General features: G+C 40.4%; 1 protein-coding gene across 1 annotated transcript; it reads right to left on the bottom strand.

Annotated features, from left to right (window-relative positions):
- Nucleotides 1–358: 358 nt before the first annotated feature.
- RUVBL1 (RuvB like AAA ATPase 1) lies at nucleotides 359–16,660 on the bottom strand. Its single transcript, XM_071755965.1, has 11 exons — nucleotides 16,419–16,660; nucleotides 15,680–15,766; nucleotides 14,912–15,044; nucleotides 10,922–11,073; nucleotides 9,536–9,625; nucleotides 8,537–8,686; nucleotides 7,152–7,215; nucleotides 6,723–6,921; nucleotides 4,719–4,821; nucleotides 1,576–1,667; nucleotides 359–1,274 (listed from the first exon to the last, which is right to left on the bottom strand). Exons 1-11 carry the CDS (start codon nucleotides 16,557–16,559, stop codon nucleotides 1,115–1,117), a joined length of 1,371 nt encoding a protein of 456 aa, XP_071612066.1. The 5' UTR covers nucleotides 16,560–16,660; the 3' UTR covers nucleotides 359–1,114.
- Between the last annotated feature and the right edge of the window lie 6,423 nt (nucleotides 16,661–23,083).

Below are 23,083 nucleotides of genomic sequence, written 5' to 3'. Positions count from 1 at the left end.
CCATGAGGTTAATCAATTTATAAAATTACTACTTTTTCTTCCTAGTTCATCTATTTACGTGGTTGCATAAATTTGCATTTCAGTGTTCAAATGGTACAAATCTTTAAATAATTTATCCTCAGTGTTGTGAGGTAATCAAGTATCCATGTTTTAGAGAACATGGAAGCATACGTTGTGAACAAGAGGCTCAGGCTAAATCTGTACAGTCTGTGAAGAGCTGGATTTCAAACCTTAAGTGTTGGGCTATTATTTTCACTATCAGTCTACAAACTTTCATTTTAATGTATGAATATTCATACACTTTTAGTTTGCAATTTTTGATCAAGAAAGGGGGGACAGAACATAGTAAAAAAATAACCATGATGGAAAGTAATTTTTATTTAATCTGCTCAAGGAAATCCAAAGAAAGGGTGAGTTACTCATGAGGAGAGGCTTTAAATAGGTCTATGACAATTATTACTCTGCATTTCTGCATTCTCCAAAGAAATCTTCAGAAAATAAAACCCAAAACTGACACACAAGTCAACAAACACTTTAAAAAGGTCTTATTACTATTTCTTTCATTTGTTGTAGATAAGTTTTGTGTTGCAAATCCCTTTTACTCATATTTGGTTTATTAATTCCAACTTGTTTTTACTTGTTTCTTTAGGAAGGTAAATATCCAGGGCAAACATATAAAAGTTTCCACTATTCTTGAGCTATTTTATTATAAAGCATTCAGACAAACTTTTATTCAAAGAAACTTGTGAGTTCTCATTTGTAAAAGGAAACTATTTTAAAACACTGATAAAGAAAATAGACTTATCTTAAGCATCAGCTTTAGTTAGAGTTCTTCTGTAATGAAATCTAAGGACAAAACTGAGGGGTCAAGGAGCTATTAGTTTCATAGATACTCATAAAAGGGAGACTAAGATATTACACAACTGTGGAGCATCTCACTGTTGATAATGAAATAGGAACACTTGACAGTTAATTCTGGTCTGACAAAGCAGTCCAACATTTAAATATTTTTCAGTCCCAAAAGAGACAAACCATTAACATTCCTCATTCAATAGCTAAGCCAGCCCTGGGTAAGGGTTAAAGCTGCTTCAAAGCATCTAATATGACAAGCTCTTCATTTCATGTATTTCTCCTGTTGATCAGCCAAGATTTTTGCCGAGGACTTGGCATCATAGAAAAGTTCATTTATTTCTTCAATATGCTCTTTCTCAATGCTGTCTTTCCCATTAATCTTGGCAAGCAGGTTAGCTGGGGTCAGTAACTGCACAGCATACCTGTGATCAAACAGAGATGGATGAATAATTACAATTCAGTGCATCACAGGGAACTGAAACACCTACAGGCCCCAGACTTGTTAGGAAACACAGAGCTCTGCAAGAAGCATAAAAAGTCTGCAAGACCCTCCAGTACCTACACTCCTTACAGAAGGAAAGAGGAGAATTACCACTTCATGTTAGCACTGTTCTCCACAGACAATGTTGTTGTATGGGAGAGGGTTGTCTTGCTTCCATAATGAATGGAAGCATTTTTAGACCCAATCACACTTAAGAGAAAAACCAGCAGTGCTCAACTTACCTTAAGGTTGTCTTGGTACCAATTTCCCCTAAATGGTTCAGAGCTTCTTCACTGATGTTAATTCCTTCTGTCTGAGCACGAAGCTTTATGATCTGTTGGGAGGAATGAGTAAGTGAGGTGCCAGCCCAAACAATTATTCTGCTATAGCACTTAGCTTAGTAACTGTGTCATCTTAGAGATGAAGCATGCTAGAAAGTGAGATGGTGGGGAGAGTTCTCCTAGTGCACCCTGCCACTAAACTAGAATTTGTAGGATTCTGCCTTTGAATAGGCAAATATAATGTTGAAAACCTGATCACCACAAAAGACAGGTAAAGTAACACATCTGTACTAGCCCTTTGGGATAATTCTGCATGGTTAGCAAAGCACATCTACTAATAAGGAGTAGAATATGATAACTTAGAGAATAAAATGGAAAAAGGTATGCAGGAAATAAGTAACAGCTGGAGTCTTGTGGACAGCTACACCAGTTACTAAATTTTGCAGTGAATCCTTGCCACTATATACTGAAGCCCTCCAAGAAGCCCTAGAGAAAGCTACACCCTTTCCTTAGTAGCTCACAACACACTTTTTATTCAATTGACAAGGAGATAGTAAAATAAATCAAAAAGTTACTTCCTATGATTCACCTATTCCTGCAAGGAATAAAAAAAAAAAATCACTAAGAAGAATCTAATCTTTCAAGAACAGTCTCAGGCTTGCACCAGTCTGAAGATCTTTACAAAGTTGGAGAGCAAGATATCACCAATAAGCCTGAGCATATAAAGCTGTAACAAAAGTGGCACAAGTCTCTGGGTAGTCTGTATTACCAGCTGAGTGATAAGGGGCAGACTGGATAATGATGTTGTGTTGTAGTGCTGAGATAACTCTGGAACTGCAAGCCTCATATAATACAGGTATTTTTCACTTTGGCAGCTTTGTAAACAAGATATCAAGAAGCACTCGTTTAAATTAAAGCCATAAAAATGTGTTAGGGGAGGCAGGGTAGGGAACAGGGTAAAAGAGAGGGGCTTGGAAAGGCAGGAAGTTGTGCTACAGTATGAATACTGAATATTAGCAATGCTGCTATAAATTGTACTTTCAGGCTGTAGATTTTTTTTTCTATCTTTTACATCACCTAAACGACACCTTCTGTTTATTCAAATACTGGTATTTCTGCTAGAAACAAGGTATCCTGAATGCCAGATCTTTAACAACCTTTTTTTTTAAAAACTATCTAGCAACTTGGTAGACCCTTCCTGAAGGACTGGGGCCCAAGCCATTAACCCAGCAAACACATCTATAATCAACCTGCTATGAAATGGGAAAAGAATTATCAGGTAAATTACACTAGGAACAAAAAGTCCTGGTTATAACCTCTACTATTGAACAGCAGGCACATATGCAAGAAAAAAAAAATTGATTACAATAATACCTGACTAGAATATTCATAGAAGTGAATTTTCTTCCTATTCTGGCTGCACCAAGGTAACTGTGGGTCTTGCTCTCAGAGCAGTGCTACACAACAGGATTTCTACTTTATCAAAGACTTATTTGGAACAGGCTAGGAACAAACTTGCAGTAAATTAATGGACAATTCTTGTGCTGCCAAGCAAATGAATTATGAAAGGACAAGGTGAGGAGTGTCACACAGAAACATCACAAGGGAAAACTTCTTAACGTGAATGAAAAATGCAAACAAAAATAAATTTATGGATGTCTTATTTTTAATCCACCCCAACTCTACTGTTGGAAATCAAAGTTAGGTGTAATAGTTCCTCCTCCCAAAAGAAGCCTTTAATTTAAGGGAAGATGAGATTATCTGACTATGGGAACATGATTTATCCAGTAAAATGTCTGGACTCTATTTCTAGCTTTAGGAAATGCTACTGTAAACACTTCTTTCCCTCACCTCTGGGAAGAGTGGCACTTGCAGCACCTACCCAGCTCTTCTCAACATCAACAGTTCTTTAACAGTGTATTATTATCTGCACAGTAATACAGAAACACTAGGCAGGTAATACCTACAGCAGCCTCAACAAAAAGCAACTCCAAGTACACACTCCTGCAGGAGTATCTATTAGTTTACAATTCTTGTGTCTTCCCTACAGTATAGAGAAGTCCAGACAACAGCCTTTAACATCTCTAGACTCGATACCAGTGACACTAGAATTTTACTTTTTTTTTTTAAACAGACAAAACAATTATTATTACATCACTGAGCTCCTTCTACTGCAATCTATACCATAATGACTTAAACATGTCCTTTTAGGTAGAAAAAAAAAGTCCAGGGAGTGGCTCACAACAGCCTTATGTGAAATGAAGCTTTGCCTCTAGGTTTATATTCGATGAATGCCTCTGCTTCACCTTGGCACTTATCCAGCAGCAGGAGACTATTATCTTGTGACAAGGCTCTCCTCCATTGACACTATCTCTTAAATAATACAAAGAATTGGCATGATAAACCCTAATGTCTTCTGCATTGTGTCACTTCACAGCATTGAGACGCTAATGAGGGGGATCTTTGACACGATGCATCATAATGGCACCCAAGCTTTATAATCAATACACAATAGGTTGTGATGGCCCCACAGGAAAAGTTGCAGGCATTCAAAGCCTATCTCTGCAACACTTACTCTGCTTACATTTCCAAACTTGACTCGGAGCATTGAAATCCTCCCAGTTTCAGGAGACAGCCCTAGTAGGTTCAAGCTGTAGCTCAGAGACAAAAATGCAGTCCACCAAGCTGCATTCTTCAATCCCTCTTATCTTAAACGTGGAGGAACAGCCCCCAGATCTGGGACCAAAGGTCCTAAAATGTGACTTGTCACCTTGTACCAACTGAAAAAGCACTGCCTGCTGCAACCTACCTGGAAATCAGATCTGCTCAAGACAGGAGGTCAGGTAACAATTCATGCAAGTGAGACATCCCTTCCAGTTCTAGGTATGCTTAGCAATACAGCTCATCAGTGGGTGGAAATCAGACAGAGAAATTGTGTGGACAATTTTAACCTGCTTATTGTAAATGGTTACCAAAGCAGAATGCACTTAGGCAGCTGTAAGCCTTCTGGCACTGCCTCTGGTGACCACAGAGTCAAACAGCTCTATAGTAACAGAATAAGCAGAAACAGCAGTCAGCCCCATAGATCAGAGTGCTGTGCATACCTGCTTCATTTCTTGGGGTGTATACAGCATTGTTCGGATAATCATGACTCTATCCAGCAGGTCCAGTGGTATTCCATGAGGAGACACTATATCCTCTGTGCCTCTAAAGGAGAAACCAAACAGAAAGAGATCAGATACTACCCCGAGTTCAATACATTGATTTGACTGAAATCAGTAATAAGTGATTAGGCAGCTATTAGTTTGCAGTTCTTGTGTCTTCCCACAGTGACACACACCTCCCAGGCAGAGACAAACATTCTAGTCTGAGGTTCATACTGGATAGCCTGAGGGAAACAAATAGTTCTGGAGCTCTTAAGCATGGCATAGTCAGAGGTGGCACTTTGCTTCGTGCTTTCCTGCATTGTATTTTACCATACAGACTTATCTCATGTTCCAAGTTACCTTCCAGCAAGGAACAAATAATTCTTGGTAAGCTGTTCAGCATATCCATAGAAATCATAGAAATCATATACACTGCCAGGCAAATGGAAAACATCCCCTCTTGCTGAACTCTGTCCAACCCTTTCCCAAGTCCCTCCAGTGACTATTGCAATGGTTTCCATTACATGCTTGCAATCCAGCAAATTGAAAAGTGGGAGGTCTGTTCATGAGGGAAAAAGCAGATTCTAGACCCCCAACTATTTTATTTTTTTGACATACAACACAAAACAGCAAAGGCTACAGATAGATCTACTCTTGGTTTTCTAAAACCAGTATGATTTGTCACAAAGTCAAGATTTCATTAGATCCCTAGAGAACTTGGCTTGCAGGTAAAAACAGTAAAGGGCTGGTAGAGAACTCCATTTCCATGCTCAGTGATAAGATTCAGGCACTGCAGCTTTGGTCATGGTCCTCCTTGGGAAATGAATCAAAATGTCCTTCAGTCATCTTCTGTACCCTTAAGTAGATAGTGCTGTCTCCTCTGAAGCAATTCCTCCTTTTATGAGATTACAGATTACTACTTAGAGATGTTAAACCTTTCTTTTAAAGACCTAACTTACCAATGTTAGATATAAGTATTATATGAAAATCTTCCTTTCTCAAAGTTTTTTTTCATAACAAAATCTGCAGTGAATCCATGCTGAGAGATTTGTATTTGCTCTGCTTTTACAAGACAGCCTTTTTATGCCTTTGCAAAGAGAGAATTTCAATGTCCACCTTAAACATTTTCTAAGGACTTATCACCTTCATTTCCAAGCAATGGAAACTGAGAAAAATTAATACCAGATGCCACTAAGAGGGAAAGGAATAGCTGGTTACACAGCTGAATTAAATCAATTTAAAGAGGAGCAATCATTACTAACGACAGCTTGTTTAGACATAATTAGACCTAGGCCACAAATTAGCTGTAGAGTTTAGGGAAGAATCTGAAAGAGGAGAACACTTTCACTGAACATGTGAAGAATGCATTGTGTGGGTGCAAAATATTGAAATAGAGGCATGAACAGGAGTGAAGATGAAAAACAATTTAGTTGGCAAGACTGAAGAATCACAAAAAAAGATCAAGGGAGTATGAAATAATGAAGGACAGGGAGAAAGGGAACTGTGAGAGTAAGAACAGGAAGCTCTAAGTCTGGTGCAATGAGGATAGCAAACAGAAAAATTATCCAGAAGCAGCAGAAAACTATGTAGCCTTGGTGCTTTTGAGGTCCCTAATGTGCAAACAGCAGATGTGTTGAGGTATCCAATGAGGAAGGTAATTGTTACAGATGACCCAGGAAGTAAGCCAATTCAGAAGCTGTTAGAAAAGAGGGATGTGTCAGTGAAATAAAAGGAGGAATTTCATTGTGCTCTAACTCGGTCAGCGTGGCATTAAACACTTGTCCTATGCTGAAGCTCAAAAGCACTTTTTGAGCACTGGATGCAGCTTCCAACAAGGCAGGGGATTATCACAGATGTCAGTGTCAGAGACAAAAGACTTCAAAGATGATTATAATTCCATTGTTAGAGTTAATTCCAACATTTATTATCCACAGCAAACTGGAAAATTCAAGCTTATCAAACCTGATAACACAGTTCCCTCGGTTGGAAGCAAAGATGACAATGGGGGAAATAGAAGACTCCAGTGCTCGATGCAGGTATGTGAAACATTCAATATCCAGCATGTGAACTTCATCTATGAAGAGAACCCCTGGGACAAGCTCTGCAACACCTTGATCGATGTATTTATTTACCACTTTGTTTATCTCCCCTCGGAGTTTGTCTGTGAACAAAAAGAAACAGTTTATCATGCTAAGTGTGAACCAGTAACTTGTGCTGTTTCAGAACATTACAGTTCTAGCAGCTGTTTCACTGCATTTTGAAATCTGAGTATTTATGCACAAATATCATGTGTTACTTTAGAGATGGTGCATAAATAATACCCATTTAGTCCTTTTTTTGAGTGGCAAACATCTGTTACAGTGGCCTAAAAATATCATGAAGGATTCATACCAGTGATCTCGGTTTTCTTAGGCTTCATCAGCTGTCCCATCATAGAAAGGATGTCTTGCCCACCCTGGGAAAACAAGGTTAGAGAGCTATGAGGTCTCCCAATGAGGTGAACACATACAATGAGAGTTCCAGAAATCAGGGATTGTTTAAAGAATTTTTCTTGCACTTAACTTTATTACTTTATTTCAACAGTGGTTACATCACTGCAGCAGTATTATCAACAAAATAATTTAGCTGCCTCCTCTCCCTTCTTTTAGCCTTGTTCATTTGGAGAACATAAAAAAATCAAAATGAGATATCCTCTTCTTAAAATAATTGTCACAGAGAAGCTCATAAGGACTAAAATTGTCAGGGTACATGAAGACTTGATTGCCTGTGTGCACAGTAAGTGTTCAGCCTGTTAACACAGGAACAACTATGCTGAGTTTTAAGAGTTTCCAACACCTTGATTTTTATCATTTAAATTATTTTATTGGAAAAAGGATGCTCATTTTGTAATGGAGTAAGTTAAGGGCTTGTAGCACCCTACTGAGGGATACCAGCCTTTAAACAAATACAATATTGTTGGTTGCTTGTGTTTCTGACATAGATGGCATTCCCTCACTACTAGGTTTATATTAAGATACAGCAGGGAGAAATGTCCCTATTTTCAATTTCTTGCTGCAGTATGTTCAGAACCCTACTGAAAGTCACAAGGAAACTTAACAAGAGGTTAAGAAACATTTTTGAAGGTAACAGGAATATAGACAGAACCTGTGACAGTCAAAAATACTTAGCTTTTATGCTAGTGCTTGGAGTTTCCAATTCATGGCCACAAAACCATAACACAGAGCAGAATAAATTAATGTGTAATCTATAAAAATCTGTATCTATAAAAATAAAATTTTGCAGATCTTGCTACTGCTATCTCACATCTGCAAACAACTTTCCTCCTGGAGAGAAAGCAATAATCTCTTGCAGGCCAAGACGAGCAGCCAACACTGCTCTTTTTAAGCAGGGGACGGAGGGGGGAGCTAGCTCTGGATTATGCTGTGAAGGTAGCAGATCCCAAATATCCCTGTGGAAGCTCCACTATGGCTAAAAGGCTTTCCTCTGCAGTGTTAGAAAATGCACTCTGATAAATACTCCATGACCAGGCACACAAATCCTAACCCAGCAACTGCCTCTTTAACCCTGGTGGGGCAAGCCACTGAGGTAGCTACCAGCAGCATGACCTTCCTCCAGAGAGGCCCTCACAGTGTAACACCCACTGCTTTTCCTCTAGTGGAATCTTTTGAGGATGATTTAGGACAGCTTGACTTCCTACATCTCCTTGATTTTTCTAGTCATCATCACATCTATGTCAAATAATTTTTCTGTAGAGCCTTTATTTTGGAGTCAGATACCTGAGGTCGAGCATTGGCCACATCCAAGTCATGCAGGGTGACATCCTGAATAATTTCCTTTTTCTTGTGCACATCACCCTTTGGCAAGGGAACATACTCTTCAGCTTCAAGGTCAAATTCCGTAGCATAGATATCACATCTACCTTGCCTCTGAGAAAAAGCAAAGAAGAGAAACCCAGGTACAGAATTAGTTTCAGTGCCAAAACCTTGAGTGACACAAACGTGATAAAGATTAAGGGCTTGGTTCACAACTTCAGTCCTACACAAGCCTCAGCTGACAACACAGACATCCCACTCCCTCCTTAGCAACAGGCATTCACTATCTACTGATCAAGTGCAAAAACTGTTGAAAAACACTTGGTATTTTCAGTGGTAAGAATATTCCATTCTTTTCTCTGCTTTTTTTTAACCATATGCAATTCTTGCTAAAGGACAAATCCAGCAGATTACCTAGAGATTGGGAGATCTGCTCAGGACTCCTTTGTAGGTGGGTGATTTATTGTATGATACAAAATATTATGCCCATCCATTAAACAGCAAGTATGGCTGTACACTACTTTCTGAATCAGACATGGAAAGAATGCTAAGTAATGCAGTATTCCCCTCTACATGTACAAACCTTGTGAAGAAAATACCAGAGTGATAAAAGAAAGATTAAATACACTGCACATGACAGCCTGAAAATGACTAAAGTTGCTTGGCTGTTCCCCCCCATCCCCTAAAGCTGTCTTGATCTTACAGAAAATAAAACTCATCCAGACAGGATCAGTGATAGCTTCCTTCCCAGATGACCTTAATTGTGAACCAGATGACCACATTCTTTCAGTGCAAGAGAAAATTTTCTCTCCAGATAAGGAAAATCTGGGCTCTTTCTTAAAACATTCACATAACCATTTCGTGTCAGTTAAGGTTAATAAATGGGAAAGCCTTTTTCTGACAAAGGCAGAGAAAGGTCTGCAATACATACACCTGCATAAAAGTGCAGAACTTTTCTTTTACCTTGACAGCCCCACTGTTTGCTTCAATGTAAATAACATCACCAGTTTCCACTCGCTCCTTCTGCAGGCTCTCAAATATGCTTGGGTCCAGCTGGGGACAAAGGAACATCACAGTTGGTCAGGTGTTCCATATTGTTATGGCAATCAAGGAGGAGTAATTTAGTCTAAAGCCCATTCTCACCAGACAAAATTAAACTGCAACTGCCCCCAAGAGTACCCCTAGGATTTATAAAGCTGTAACACTTGGAGTAGTGATAAAGAATAAATCTGAAAGAAGATGCACAGGGCATTCTTAAAAAAAAAAAACAAAAAACCGGTATCTGAAGGAAATGACAGTAAGTGCCAGAAATATGATACCAGTTACTATCACAAAGTGTGCCTTTGTGTGATGTGACAATGTATTTATACCTCAGATGCAGCACTTTTCTTGCTTTCTATCAAAACTTTTATAAAAAATGTGGCTATACCACTGGATTATGCAATTTTTTCCTTGAATCTGTATCCTCTGCAGCTACCTGAGAGTGAACATAAGATGCTTTTGTTTCTCTCAGTAGTTTATTCACTTCTGCTCAGCATTTTCCTGTTTTCAGAGGAAACAAATGCAAGATGATACCTAACACTAGAGACAGCTTTCTGTTCTCCTCTACTCTGACAGAGAAATTCAACAACATGGATAGTGACTTGTACAAGAAAAAACAGGAAAGAGGGTGTGAGCTGACAACGTATCAGTTCAACTTCAGTTCAAATCAAGAGTTCAATAGAGTGTATCTCCCCACATAAAACAAAGGGATGTGACAGAAAGAACATTTATACAAAAAAAAAATTAATTTATACCAAAGCAGGAAAGCTTTGTTATAATTTGGTATAATTTCCTAATGCTTAAAAAGTCAGCCAAGAATCGGGAAAGCAAAACCATACAAGACCTTTCTCATATATCTGTTATCATGAACATGACTTTATAGCCAGGGTCAGAGTGTATCAAGGACTGAGAGAGATCATAGTTCAGATACCAAACTAAGCCCCAGTTTCTGTGCTACCAGTATTACCCTGCAAACCTGCATCAGGGTATCCTCCTCCTTAAACTCTCCTTTAACTTGTTAAAGACATGCAAGAGTGTGCTGACAGACAGAAAAATAATGGGGACTGCTAAATGAGTGATGGGTTTATCCCCAACATCAATTAGAAGGAGACAAGACTAACATCTAACTTAAAGCAGGTAAGTTTGCATGCTCAGGAGCAGGATAAAATTTTCTAGCAAAAGAAAACAGCTTAGTTGCATTCCCACCCTACAGAGATGTGGATCGAGTGCTTAAAATGGAAATAAGAACTGGTAAAATAGATGGACACCCAAAATACTTGAGGAAATTTGAGACTCTACTGTACTTACCTTCAACTGTTTGGTTCCCTTTGCAGTTTTGAGACCTATAATTACGTGGCTGATGGTTTTGCCATAACCCCCCATAGGATTTTCAGTCTCACATGGAGTTAGTTCTGTGACTTCTCCTTCATAAACCTCCTTAGTCTCTTTAATCCTCAACCCTGCAAAAAGTTGTTTAGAACAGTTTCAGTTCATAAATCAATGGCTGTATAAACTGAGGAGTCTCTTGTATTTCTGCCAACAGAAAGTAACATATTACTAGGCTGCATTACATTGAATGATGATTTTTCACATTCAAAAGTAGCTCAGTAATTTTCTTCAGTATTAAGTGAGAATTTTCATCCTGTATCATCAGAGGGAAAGTTCAGCCCTAGTTCTGACCTACAAAGCAGATTATTAAACTCTAAAGAAGTAATTTTTTGTCTGTTATTATTAGTTCTTGAAACTAATATGAGTATTCTCTCTCTGCTCCCTTCCCTGAAGAGGGGATCTGCTTGATTTGTTCACACATGCTAAAATCAGAGAAACAGTTCATCTTCAGTGACACTAATATAAATGTTAGTTTTCCACAATTTTTGTAGTATCAGAAAAGCCCTGCAAAGAAAGGAAAAAGAAGCAAGTAATTTGATAAGAACTCTAAACGTTATGAATTTGTTTTTAACTCTGTTGCTAAACAGGTGTTGTGTTAAAACCTCATAAAATTAAGCAAAGTTGAAGGTATTATTTAAAATGTTTTTCAACTTAATAAGAAAAGGTGAGCTAGATAAACTTTAGCAGATTCTGCTATCATACAAGCTTAAAACTCTTTCAAAATAGCTGAGAATAACAACCTTACTTTGTTGCTTTTCAGACACTTGATCAATCATCATAGTATCTGGGTATCTTCTGTTATAATCACAATTATCAGAATTAACTAAGTTATTTTAAATTGATGAATAATAAAGAGCTGGAGAGTTTTATGGTTAGACTGTTCCAAAGAAAAAACACTATCATCACCACCACCACTACAATTATGCAGATGTTCTAACTACATAAAAGTTCAAAGAACCCACATCTGAAGAGACACTATAAAGTATTTTATGAGACACACATGCCATACCAAAAATAATGAATGGGCTGTAACAAGATATAAGGAAATCATCCTGCCCAGTCTGAGGCTATTAGGACTTTATAAAACTTTCCTTGTTCCATAACTTTTCATTTTGCTTTGAAATAGATCAGACACTTCACCAGTAATCTTGAGTTGCTGATAGGGAAACATAAAGAACTGACAAACACGAGTCTGTCTCCCTCTACTGGACCCAAATTAAGATGGGTTTAAAAGGAAAGAAACAGATTAGTTGTGGATAATATGATTTGCTTTCTCTTACTTAGTACCACAGTAAAGCTCTATATGAAGTTAAGTTTGGTAATTTTTAAAAATAATATTTTTTAGTCAAAAAATTAATGAACCTTTGAGTTATAAAACTGACCTAGACAAGGCTGCATCACACAAATGTACACAGGCAAGGACTGTGAGGAAATAAGGGAATCTGTACTGCAGAACTGCTGGTGTTGAGAAGTGGCTGTTCACAGGCTTCATTTTCCTTTTTGTTTTATTTTTTAACTTTCAGCATGAGCTCTATTCTGCTCTGGAAAACTGGAAGACCATTTATGTTTGGGGTTTATTTTGTGTGCTGCTAGGGCACATCTTCCAGTTGCACTTCACCTGAACAGAATCGAGTTCACACACTCAGTGAGCTCCCTCCCCAGCACAAACCAAAGCTGAGCACAACCTGGAGATTTGCTTCAAGAGCAAATTCAGTTCTCATCTGAACTAACGTGCTCATATAGATGTGTCTGTAGAAAATATTTAGATGAACATGATCTAAACCAAGGCAATTGATGCTTTGAACCTCCTGCTGATTATCCTTTTCTTCCAGTAAGTCTACAACTACAAACATCATTCTCAGAAGAACTCCTAGATTTAAACTCACAAACCAGAGGCATCACTAAGGCAGTTCTGGGCTACCCCATGTTTTGGTTCAACAGCACTCTATGGAGTTAAATTGTGCTTGTCTCACCTGCAGATAAAATTTAGAGACACAGGGAACTATTCCAGCAGCTGGTATTGACTGCAGCTGAGCTCTAACATCAGCTGCTATGTATTAGCTACTATTAGCTACTCCATCCTTGCCAGCTGCTAATCAGCTCTATGCAAGATTAATCTCAGCTGAACTTTTTTAAACTGTACAAAAATTCCACCTTCTCATTTCCCACTCTGTCCTTGTATGTTTTAGATATTACAAACTCCCTACTCCAAGTACAATTTGGCCATGAGGCTGTGTCAAGTCTGTTACTAAAAGACTCCCAATAACAAAAACTGTCAACTTTTAATCATCCCAGTTTCCTCATAGTGATGGGTCCAAACCAGTGAGACTTGTTTCCAAGAGAAAAAGAAAAAAATTAAAAATTGGTGTTAACATCCCTGACCATTTTTATGAATTGAGCTGCCTAACCCCTCTGAAAGTAAAATGCACAATATGAACAATACATGATGTGTACAGAACCCATTAACAAGGATTCATACACATCAACTCCCCCCCCAAAAAAAAGCCAAAAGCCAAACCAAAAAACACCTCAAAAAACCCACAAAAACTTAAAGTAAGTTAAGTAACTTAAGTAAAACTTTTAAGCTTCTTTTGCACCAAGCCAGAGCTGACTTTGAGCTGTAAATAAAAACTTTTTTTTTTCTTTTTTAAAAAAAAAGGTCCTGTGTAAATTATTTATTTGCCAGGCAGGTAATATAAAGGAAGGTAAAACATAATTGAGAATTAAAACATTATTGAGAAATATCCTATTATGAGAAATGGTAATTACTGGTCCTCTAAAATATGTCTGTTATTTTTTTACACTGATGAAAATATCCAATAAAGGCTGTGTTAGGAAAATGTGACATGGGATTCAACAGAAAGGAATAAAAGAAGTTCCATCTTTCATTAACACCAATATTTGTTTAGAAGTGTCTCTGCTGACATTCAGGGAATGCAGGGAACTAACAATGTAGCTGGCTGTTAAATCTTAGAGAGTTAAACCACTGCTATCTCTAGAAATTACAACATGGACAGCCTGAGTTTCATCTGTTGGTTCAGGTTTCCAGATCTCTGACAGGGAACTTCATCACATCAAGGAAATACTGCAGACTACTCAGTCTCTGCCTTCCCTCCCCCAGGCTCTGTGAGATTCACAGTAACCAGAAGACCAAAGACTGCTGAGAGTTGCTTTCTTGTAAAAGTCAATGGAATACTTTTGTTTCATTCCAGAACTGAGAGACTTCTTCACCTTGCTGCCACCAAAAACTTAGATGGAGTCCAAGGGGAAATATGGCACAGAAAGCAGAAAGATTAACTGTTAATATGTTCAGTACTAAAATCATGGTGGTGATCTTCTGCCAATCCTCACATAAACAGCCACTTCCAGCTGCATTTATCAGCTTCCAGCAGCAATCATAGAACAATTTTTACACACTCATTAAGGTTGCATTGCAAATTTTACAGTTTACATCAAGCTCCTAAAGGCACTCGAGAACTGAGGAAGACATTAAGTTAAAGAATTTATTTTGTTAGCTTGGAACTTTCTTTGTGCTTGCTGTAATACTATGCCAGGCTGCCACTGCCACTTGGGAGCCTGATTAAGGCTGTTTGCTTCATAGGAAGAGATCACTGAAATTTTAAAAAAGAAAGCATTTTTATGTCTGCAAGTATTTCTGGTAATTTGAGGAACTAAAAATAATTTTTCTTTGGGCTTTATTCACTCACGGGTAAAACCAGGAGATGAACCCAGAGAGGAGAGTCTGGGAAAACAGTACAAACCATAATGCAATTAAATTATGGTTTATAAACATGAAACCTGACTCCATCCCAAAACCACCATGACCACTGAAAAGTTTTTAGATAACTGGGGAAAAAGCAAAATTAAGTACCATGCAAAAACTTAACTCCTCTGCTTTATGGGACTTACCAATGGCACGGCGGAAGTTTTCCATCAGAACTTCTGTTTTCTTGATCTCAGTGGAATAAACCTCACTGCCAACCATGGGGCAGAAAGGAACTTTACTTCCCAGTTCCTGAGCAATAGCTAAAGCCAAAGCAGTCTTAAAAAAAAAAAAAACCAACACAAAAACAAAACAACAAAGCCCACTCATTAATTTTCATGAGAATTAACAAAGGATTATTTCTGCATAAGGTTGACTTTCCTCATCACCTTCCAGACAGTAACTATCAATTTGATATTAAGACTGTTTTCTCTGACATGCATCTCCCACATATAATAACCCCCTCCCTCCAAAACAAGTTAAACACACACGAAGAGATTTTTATCAAAGACTTACACCATCTGTTAAAGGAACAATACTGGGCATTCAGATCTGACATCTGATGCAAATGCAAAAAAACTTAAACTGGAAAAAATAAACAAAGCAGGAACTAAAAGGCTTTTAGTTTCAAATTAACTTCTAAGACCTCTCTTCAGAGACCACACAGTACCTATGTGCTTGGTGACTGTAGGAGCTGCTCTCACACTAATGATGCTTAAACACACCAGCAGGTAGTGCCAATGTGGGTGACATGGCAAAAATCAAAATATAAAGCATGAAACCAGGTTAATACATTAACGAAAAAAAATTATAGTAGATAAGAACAATACATCACCACCACCCTAAAATGGTTGGGACAACAAATTAAAATAATTTAGGAATACTTTATTTCAAATTAAAAATAAAAGCAATACCTTGCCAGTTCCAGGAGGTCCTGCCAACAGCACAGCTCTGCCAGCCATTTTCTTGCTTTTGATTAGTTCGACTATAACCCCACAAGCCTACAAGTAAAATAAGTATTTAGATTGTTAACCAAAGTATTGCTGTCTCTTGTTCCAATAATAATAGAAAGGTGCTGAAATAGGAGGCTTTGTGAGCCCACTAATAATAAATACTTCAATTTTATGCACACAAAAACCAAAGCAAGATCTGAACAACCTGCTTCTTACAACAGTTTTTTCTGACACAGACATGAAAAAAAAAAAAAAAAAATCAAAGAACAAAACTCAAACCTAGGAGCACAGGCTCCTTTCCCTCTCTCGCAATTGAAAACCTATATAAGGGTTTAAAAACAAAGCAGGAAATGAAATTTCGGTTTTCAGAATGACAGATTAGCTTAAGTACCAGTCCACGGCCAGACTGAGACTAAAGTTCCATTCCCCACTTGCACCAAGTCTCTGATTTTTGGTAGGTTCCATTGCCTCTGACCGCCCCAGTTCTGTGCCTAAACCCAGGAGGCAGAAAAAAAGTAGCGGCGGGAGCAACAGCCTTGCCGACCGCCACCCATCCCTTCTCAGAGACTTTCACTCCCTAACGGGACTCGATGACACCCAAAATGGATCAGATCCGGCCCCCGGGGCTTTCCGCTCCTGGGGGCTGAGGCTGCGGGGCCCCGGAGGCGCCCGGGCCTGGCCCCGCTACCGCCCCGCTCACCTCCCGCGCATTTTCCTGTCCCACCAGCCCGGCCCCGGCCGGCTTGGCCGTGCCGCTCTCATCCAGCCCCAGCCCCTTGATATGGCTGTGGGCGGCGATGCGCTGCGTCTTCGAGGTGCTCTTCACCTCCTCGATCTTCATGGCGGGGCCGGATCCCTCCCGCAGCCACCGCGATCGCCACACGCGGCCCGCGCGTTACCAAGGCTCCCGGCGCGCGGCCTCCCCCGCCCGCCCCGCCGCCCTATTGGCCCTTGCGGCAGCGCTCTCGATGCTTATTGGACGCGGCGCCTGTCTGTCACCGACAGGGGGTGCATTTTGTTTTAGGATCCGTCCACTCACTTCCGTGTGCGGCCCTCTAAAAGGCCCGGCCGGCTACGGGCACTGCCGGGAGGTGGGCCGGGGGGGAGGGACTCGGCAAGGGACTCGGCAAGGGCTGAGAGGGGCGGCGAGCGCGGAGCCTTCGGGAGGGAGCAACCGGGGCTGGAGCCAGCGCTTCCCCCCGCAGAGAGGGGGGGAGAGAGCAAGTGGGGCAGAGGAAGCCATGAGTATCTCCTGGCTGCGTGTGGTGCTGGGTCCCCCGGGCACTCCGGGTGGCCGTGGCCGCTGGGAGGGTCCGGAGCTGCAAGCACGGCCTGAGAACCCCCTAAACCCTGCTGGGGTTAAGGTACAAAACTAGGTTAAGGTACAAAAGCAGGTTAAGGTTTTTGTAAGGGTGTTCTCTAGATCTTTGTGGAAGAAAGAGGAAGGGCGAGCTGTGAGCTGCGTGGTGTTGCTCACTGGCTGCCAGCTCTCAGATGTGGTAAGGGAGGGGGCTCAGTGCTGGGCCTCAAATGTGATGATTTGAAGGTCTTTTGCATCCAAAATCATCCTATGATTCACTGAAACTGCAAAATAATTCTATTCCATCTTTGTGTTCCATTCTCATGTGTCCAAAGCTTTTGTGCAGGCATCTGAGGCTTTAACATACGCTGTACCCACAGCATTTCTGTCCCTCCTGAGCTTTGGCCCATTGGAATGAGGGAAAAGGCTCCACATCCTCACGGAGTTCCATGGCCTCTCAGACTGCATCCTCATCTCAGGTCTGGGAGGCTGCTACAGATTCCAGCTGTGCTGCAGCTGTTACTTTGCTGCATCTTTTATCCAGTGTTTTAAGGCTTGAGCTGAAGATCACTCACTGAGAAATTTTAGAAGGGATCTGGGAAGCTGCAATTCCAGTGACTTCTTGTTTGTAGGGAAGCCTCTCCCCGAAAGAGAGGGAACCCTGTCCCTATGAATTTGTAGTGTTTTCTATGATTATAAAGCTATGGCAGTGTCTGCAGTGTTCAAGGCCAGTGGATCACCATTCTATGATGCAGGACTGTGGCCTTTTTGCAAAGGGATGGTGCCATCTTCCCTTTCCCAGGCACATCCCATGCAAAGGCTGCCCTGTGATGGAACAAGCTGGGAGAGTGCAGCTTAGGAAGGGTGTGAGTTATGGTTCAATCTGCAGAAGTCCTGTGGCCAATACATAAACTCTTCATTCCCTTTTTGTCAAAAGACCTTCCATTAGTTTTGTTACAAATGAGGAATGACTTTGCTATTTGTTGCTTTCTTTGTGTGTTAATTGTTCTGTCAGTTTATATTTACATACTCTAGTTTAAAATTGTAATTACAATATAATTGCACACACATGTAGTTTGACACCTTTGTAAGGGTATCCTGTTATACAACTGTTTGGCTAAGAAAGCCTGAATATGACAAATTCAAGCTTTTTAAGTAATTAAAAAGGCATGTCTACTGTTGGACTCCATACATCCTCTCAGGGTCATATTAGTCACAGAATGCAAATGCCTAATATGTACTGAACCACAGACTTTTTTCTTTGTAAAAGAGCAAATACACAATTTTGATTTCTCTGGTGCATTAAACTGCCCCCAGTGTTGTGGGTAAGTCTGGTCAGAGCTCAAGTTTCTGCCAGTTCTGGAAGGATAATTAGCAAGTGTTCTAAAAGCTCTGAAGGCAGTGATACTGTTAACAAGAGGTCCAGGCTAGGCCCCCATTTTAAGAAGGGTTAGCAGTAGGTGAAATGAACAGGAATTTGTTAACTTGGGCTAAAATTTGCCCTTATGCTTCATCTTATCTTGTCTGATGTTGCAGATAGGCCCATTTTTGAATCTATGGCATTTCAAAGACTATATATATATATATTTTTGTGTGAAATTAAGTAGATGGGAATGTAGATGGCAGGAATCAAGAACTGGTTTTATGATGAAGATTAATGTAGAGCAAGTAGAGGAATGTTCCATACATGTAAAAATCAGACACACTACCTAAGGGGCTTCAACTTTAGAAACATTAATTCTATTAGAGGTTTTTCCTTATAAAAATGGGTAGCAAACAGAAGTGTTACTTGTCTGCCTACAGCAATATGGTGTCTCAAAAGCACAATTGGAGCAGAGCTGCACTGTAGCCTGCCAGTGACTGTTGCAATTCTGGAAATAAAATCTGCCATAATGAAGGTGCAATTTTAGTAGGGACCTGCAGAAATCAAGATGAAAATGGTCTGGGGTTGTATCTGCAGCAGAGGAGGGGTTTTGAATATAAAAACCCATAAATAATTGCTTGCTTTATAGGTGTGAAGCTGTCTTCTGCCTCTAGCTTGCTCAACTCAGCTTCACTTCCCAGGGTTTGCAATCACACAGAAGTTATGGGTTGGCAAATCTTCTTGTATTGATCATTTTACTCATTCCATGTGGTCTTTGAGCATTGTACTGAAATGGCAGTTAAAGAGAGGGAGAAGAGTATGTTTGGGTGAGAGAAAATAAACAATAATCCCTTGGACCACACAGGATTAATTGTTTATCCCCCAGAAAGAGCTGAGTACAAGTGGAACTACTGGAAAGTTTAGAAATGAACTTAAAAATCATTGATGATTTTTTATAACTGATGTCGGGTGTGTTACAAGGAGTCAGTATGAGGAAATATTGACCCTCAACTTTAGTATGATTTTTGTGTTTTTATTAATTAACACAGTAGAGGGGCAGGGTAGAATAATTGTGTTGCAGAGCACGAGGCATCTTTCTGCTTTGTCTGTGCCCCCAGATGGAACACGAGTTGGTTGTTTGACCCTTCTGCCTCTCTCCTGTTATAGATGCTTTGAGTATAATTTAATATTTCACTAGCCAGCTAACCAGAAAAAATAATACGTGTCACTAACAGTCTGAAGTGTTATTCTCCAGGTTTAATCAACTCATTTTACCAAGGTTTCTCTTGCTCTCCCCCTGTCTGAGGTCTCCTGTTTGGCACAGACGTCATGCGATACCCGACGTGGGAGCTGGAGACTTGAGAGCTGTTTTCCTAGACTAAATGTTTGAGGTTACAGGACGTGGCCTAGTTTCACATAAGCTTTCAAATTTCAATGGGACATGCTGAATCCTGAAACTGTCAAATAGTGTATTATTTTTGGAGTGAGAGAGAGTATGTGTGTGCTGGTGTGTGAATGACCTTTACATTTTTACACTATCCCAAAAGTCTGACTTCCTGCCCTTTCTCCCATGAGTCCATAAACTTTAGCAATTAAACTGAACACTTTTTAAGGAAGAAATTTGGTATAGGAGAGAACAACTGGGAAGGGGAATGGTGTGTTAAGGAGAAAACAAGGAAAGCAGCTAAATGCTATCAACTGCTTGCTTGATGAGGGTTGTAGAAAAACCTGGGGAAGGTGGGGTTCTTTAATTTTGCCACATTCTTTTCTTCTTCTTAGTAGCAGTAAGACCTCTGTGTGTGGTTTGGGTTTTTTTGTTTGTTTCTTTGGTTAATTGTGTGGTTTTTTGTTCTGTGTTGCTTCCTGAAAAAAAAAAAAAAAAAAAAGGCAGAAAGGTTTTTCTTAATCTTCATCAAAGCAATAGGAATAATGGATTTAACAAATGCCAGTACTTAATTTCCAGATCTGTAATTAATTCTAAACTTTGGAAGGTAACAAAATAAACCTCTCTAGACATAAATAAAAGCACTTGTGTCCCTGTCAAATTTCTCCTCCTTGATACTGGTTGTGTTAAATGTCTCCATTTCACAGGTATCACCCTGCTGTGCCTTCAAGTGATGTGTTGCAAAAACAGCTCCACAGGCTCTAAAATCCTGGAGACAAGAGGTGTGTTCCCAGTTATAACAACAAAACTGTATGCATTGTAGCCAATGTAAGTTTATACTTCCTCCTGAAGTGCAAATTGTTAGCTTTTTTCTTCCTGCACCAGGACAACTTCCTTCCTTCCCTATCTAGAGAGTTGCAAAGCTTCCCTGTATCTGAAGAAGGAAAACTAGGAAGAAACCCACATCTCTACCTCACACCCCTCCTTGCATGCCACTGAGGAGCATAAGCTTATAAAAGAAATGACACCATTTTTATGTGAGCAGTGGAATTATATTAAATTTCCTATGGATTTTATCTTATATCTCCTTAGCAAAAAAACCCCGAACATCTTTGTCCTGTAAGTTCTATCCAGTATCCCTCTAGTTATTGCCTGAGCAAAATGCAGCTCTTTGTTTCATTGCTAAGTTGGCATCCCAAGGAAAATTGGTCACACCTGGCCTCTTGCTGCAGCTTTTTCCACTGTGTGGGCCATCTGTTACCTCACTGCTATTTTTCACATGAGTTTTAGAAACTTTTAGACCACTCTACTTCAACAAAGCTTGTTGAAAACAGCAGGTATTAGAAAATGTTTTGGGAGGTGTTCTGGATACTGCAGTTCTGCATTCAGAGTGTAAACCTGAAATCGAGCCCTTTTCCACCTTTTATTTCTGAACTCCTCTAGTAATGCCAAAAAGAAAAAAAAAAAAAAAAAAAAGGCAATATGATATGGGGATATCTGTGTGGATTATAACTGTGCAGGGCCTTTTCTGATGAGAACAGAAGTAAACTTTCCCTTCAATTTGCAAGTATGTATTGATATAATAGATGGAGACATTCAGGGCAATGATGTGGTCATGAAACTTGTGATTTAAGAGGAAACTATTCAAAGCCTGGGAATTTGGTCTGAAAAGTGACATTATGCTTAATTTGGCTCCCATGATGGAGCTCCCATCAAGCTGAAAAGTTCTGCTCCAGGAATGGGTTAGCCAGGGTAGCTCAGAGCACTGGCAGCACTCCTTGTGAGTCTGTGCCTTCCCTTTAGGGAGTCAGTTGTCTCTCAAATGGAACTGCTAGGAATGTCTGCTGCTTTTTCCCTGTCACATTAGTTCTGTCACCCTGAGTTCTGTGTGTTTGGGAAGGAGGGATCACTTATTACCCAGCTTTAAAGCTCTGCAAACTCTTTCATATTCAAAGTGTTCTTGGAAGGGGTTATGTGTAGCAAGTTTTTTTGTACAAAAAAGCCTGGAGTTTGGAGTCAAAGCCTAAAAAATAAGTCTATGATGCTGACAATAAACTTAGGGAAGTCATCTTATGCTTCTGGCTCATTCTTTAGTTATTCAGATGTGAATTCCAATACTTTTAAGAAACATGTATTACTGAATAAGGAAAGAAAAAAAAAAAGCAATAGTCCTGTTCTCAAAGAAAAAATAGATTATAGTGTAACTTTAGTCTAGTTAAGACACCTGTGGGAGGTCAACATCAGGGTATTGTTTTTTTGGCTTGCAAACAGCTGTTACCATTTGAAGTGGTGCTTACTGGTGCTTAGTACTTACTGCAGATGCACAGCACATGTGTTGAGTTTAATCACACAAAGTGTTTGGCCCTGTGTGTCTCCTGGGTTATCAGTAAAGCCAGGTGACCCAAACCAGTGAACTGTGCTGTCCTTAGCCTCCCAAATGCTCATCCACTTGGGTTTTTTTGGTGGTTTGCAGGAGAGCTGTTACTTGCTGCTAATAATCTCCCTCATTCTTAAGCCCTTTAAGGTATGGTTTTTAGGAAGGATCCTACAAAACACAAACAGACTTCTAAAGGAAAACGAGTTATGCAAACCCAGAAACTGGTGACTAAGGGTAAGGAGAAACAATGCTCCAAATCTTGACCTGCTTTTCCATGTGAGTTTCCAATGTCCCTGTGACTTTGGAATCGAACCCCAGCTCCCTGCAGGGGGGAATCCTGGGGACAGGGACTGAGCCAGGTGAGGACAAAGTGACATCGCCCCAGGGGCTCTATTTAGACCCTGCTCCTGGCTCCCTCCTCCTGCAATTCGGGCTGCCCTTGATGAGCCCTGGGTGCACAGCTGGGGTGGGCTACCAGGTGCCGGCTGTGTGGCCACCAGGTTCCAGGTGTGTGGCCATCACCGCCCTCGGCTTTAACTGCGGCCCCTCCATCAAGAGGCCTGGCAGGAGCGGCAGAGGAAACCTCCGAGGAGATGCTGAGGGGTGAGCTGGGGGTGTTTGTTGGCGGGTGGGATGGTTTTCATCTCTGTGAGGTTTGGGTGTGTGAATAATGACGAATTTTATCAATCTTGTGCCTTTCGGGGTCACCCTTCCAAAGGCTAATGCAACCCCCGTGGTGTTTTAGCCGGCTTACACGCCGTGTGCGTAGCGGTAAACACCGGCACGATGCGGTGGAGCCGCTCCGCGTTTCTCCCGGACTTCGCGTCCGGACCTCCGAACCGGGCTCTCGCTGGGACCGGGACGAACCTTCCCGTCCCGCGCAGGGGCCGAGGTAGCGTCCGCGGAGCGCGGAACGGGTGCGGCGGAGCCCGCGTTGCCGC

The sequence above is a fragment of the Heliangelus exortis genome, chromosome 12 (genome assembly GCF_036169615.1).
Source record: "Heliangelus exortis chromosome 12, bHelExo1.hap1, whole genome shotgun sequence".
Classification (NCBI taxonomy): domain Eukaryota; kingdom Metazoa; phylum Chordata; class Aves; order Apodiformes; family Trochilidae; genus Heliangelus; species Heliangelus exortis.
The sequence above is the reverse complement of the archived record's forward strand: the minus strand, read 5'-3'. Positions and strand labels throughout refer to the sequence as shown.

Excerpts from the sequence above, each read along its gene's own strand:
- RUVBL1 (XM_071755965.1), bottom strand. The coding sequence starts at position 16,559 with ATGAAGATCGAGGAGGTGAAGAGCACCTCGAAGACGCAGCGCATCGCC. Across the intron at positions 15,045-15,679 it reads GACCTCCTGGAACTGGCAAG|ACTGCTTTGGCTTTAGCTAT; the intron begins GTATTGCTTTTA and ends TTTTTTTTTAAG. Across the intron at positions 9,626-10,921 it reads AGGGAACCAAACAGTTGAAG|CTGGACCCAAGCATATTTGA; the intron begins GTAAGTACAGTA and ends CTTTGTCCCCAG.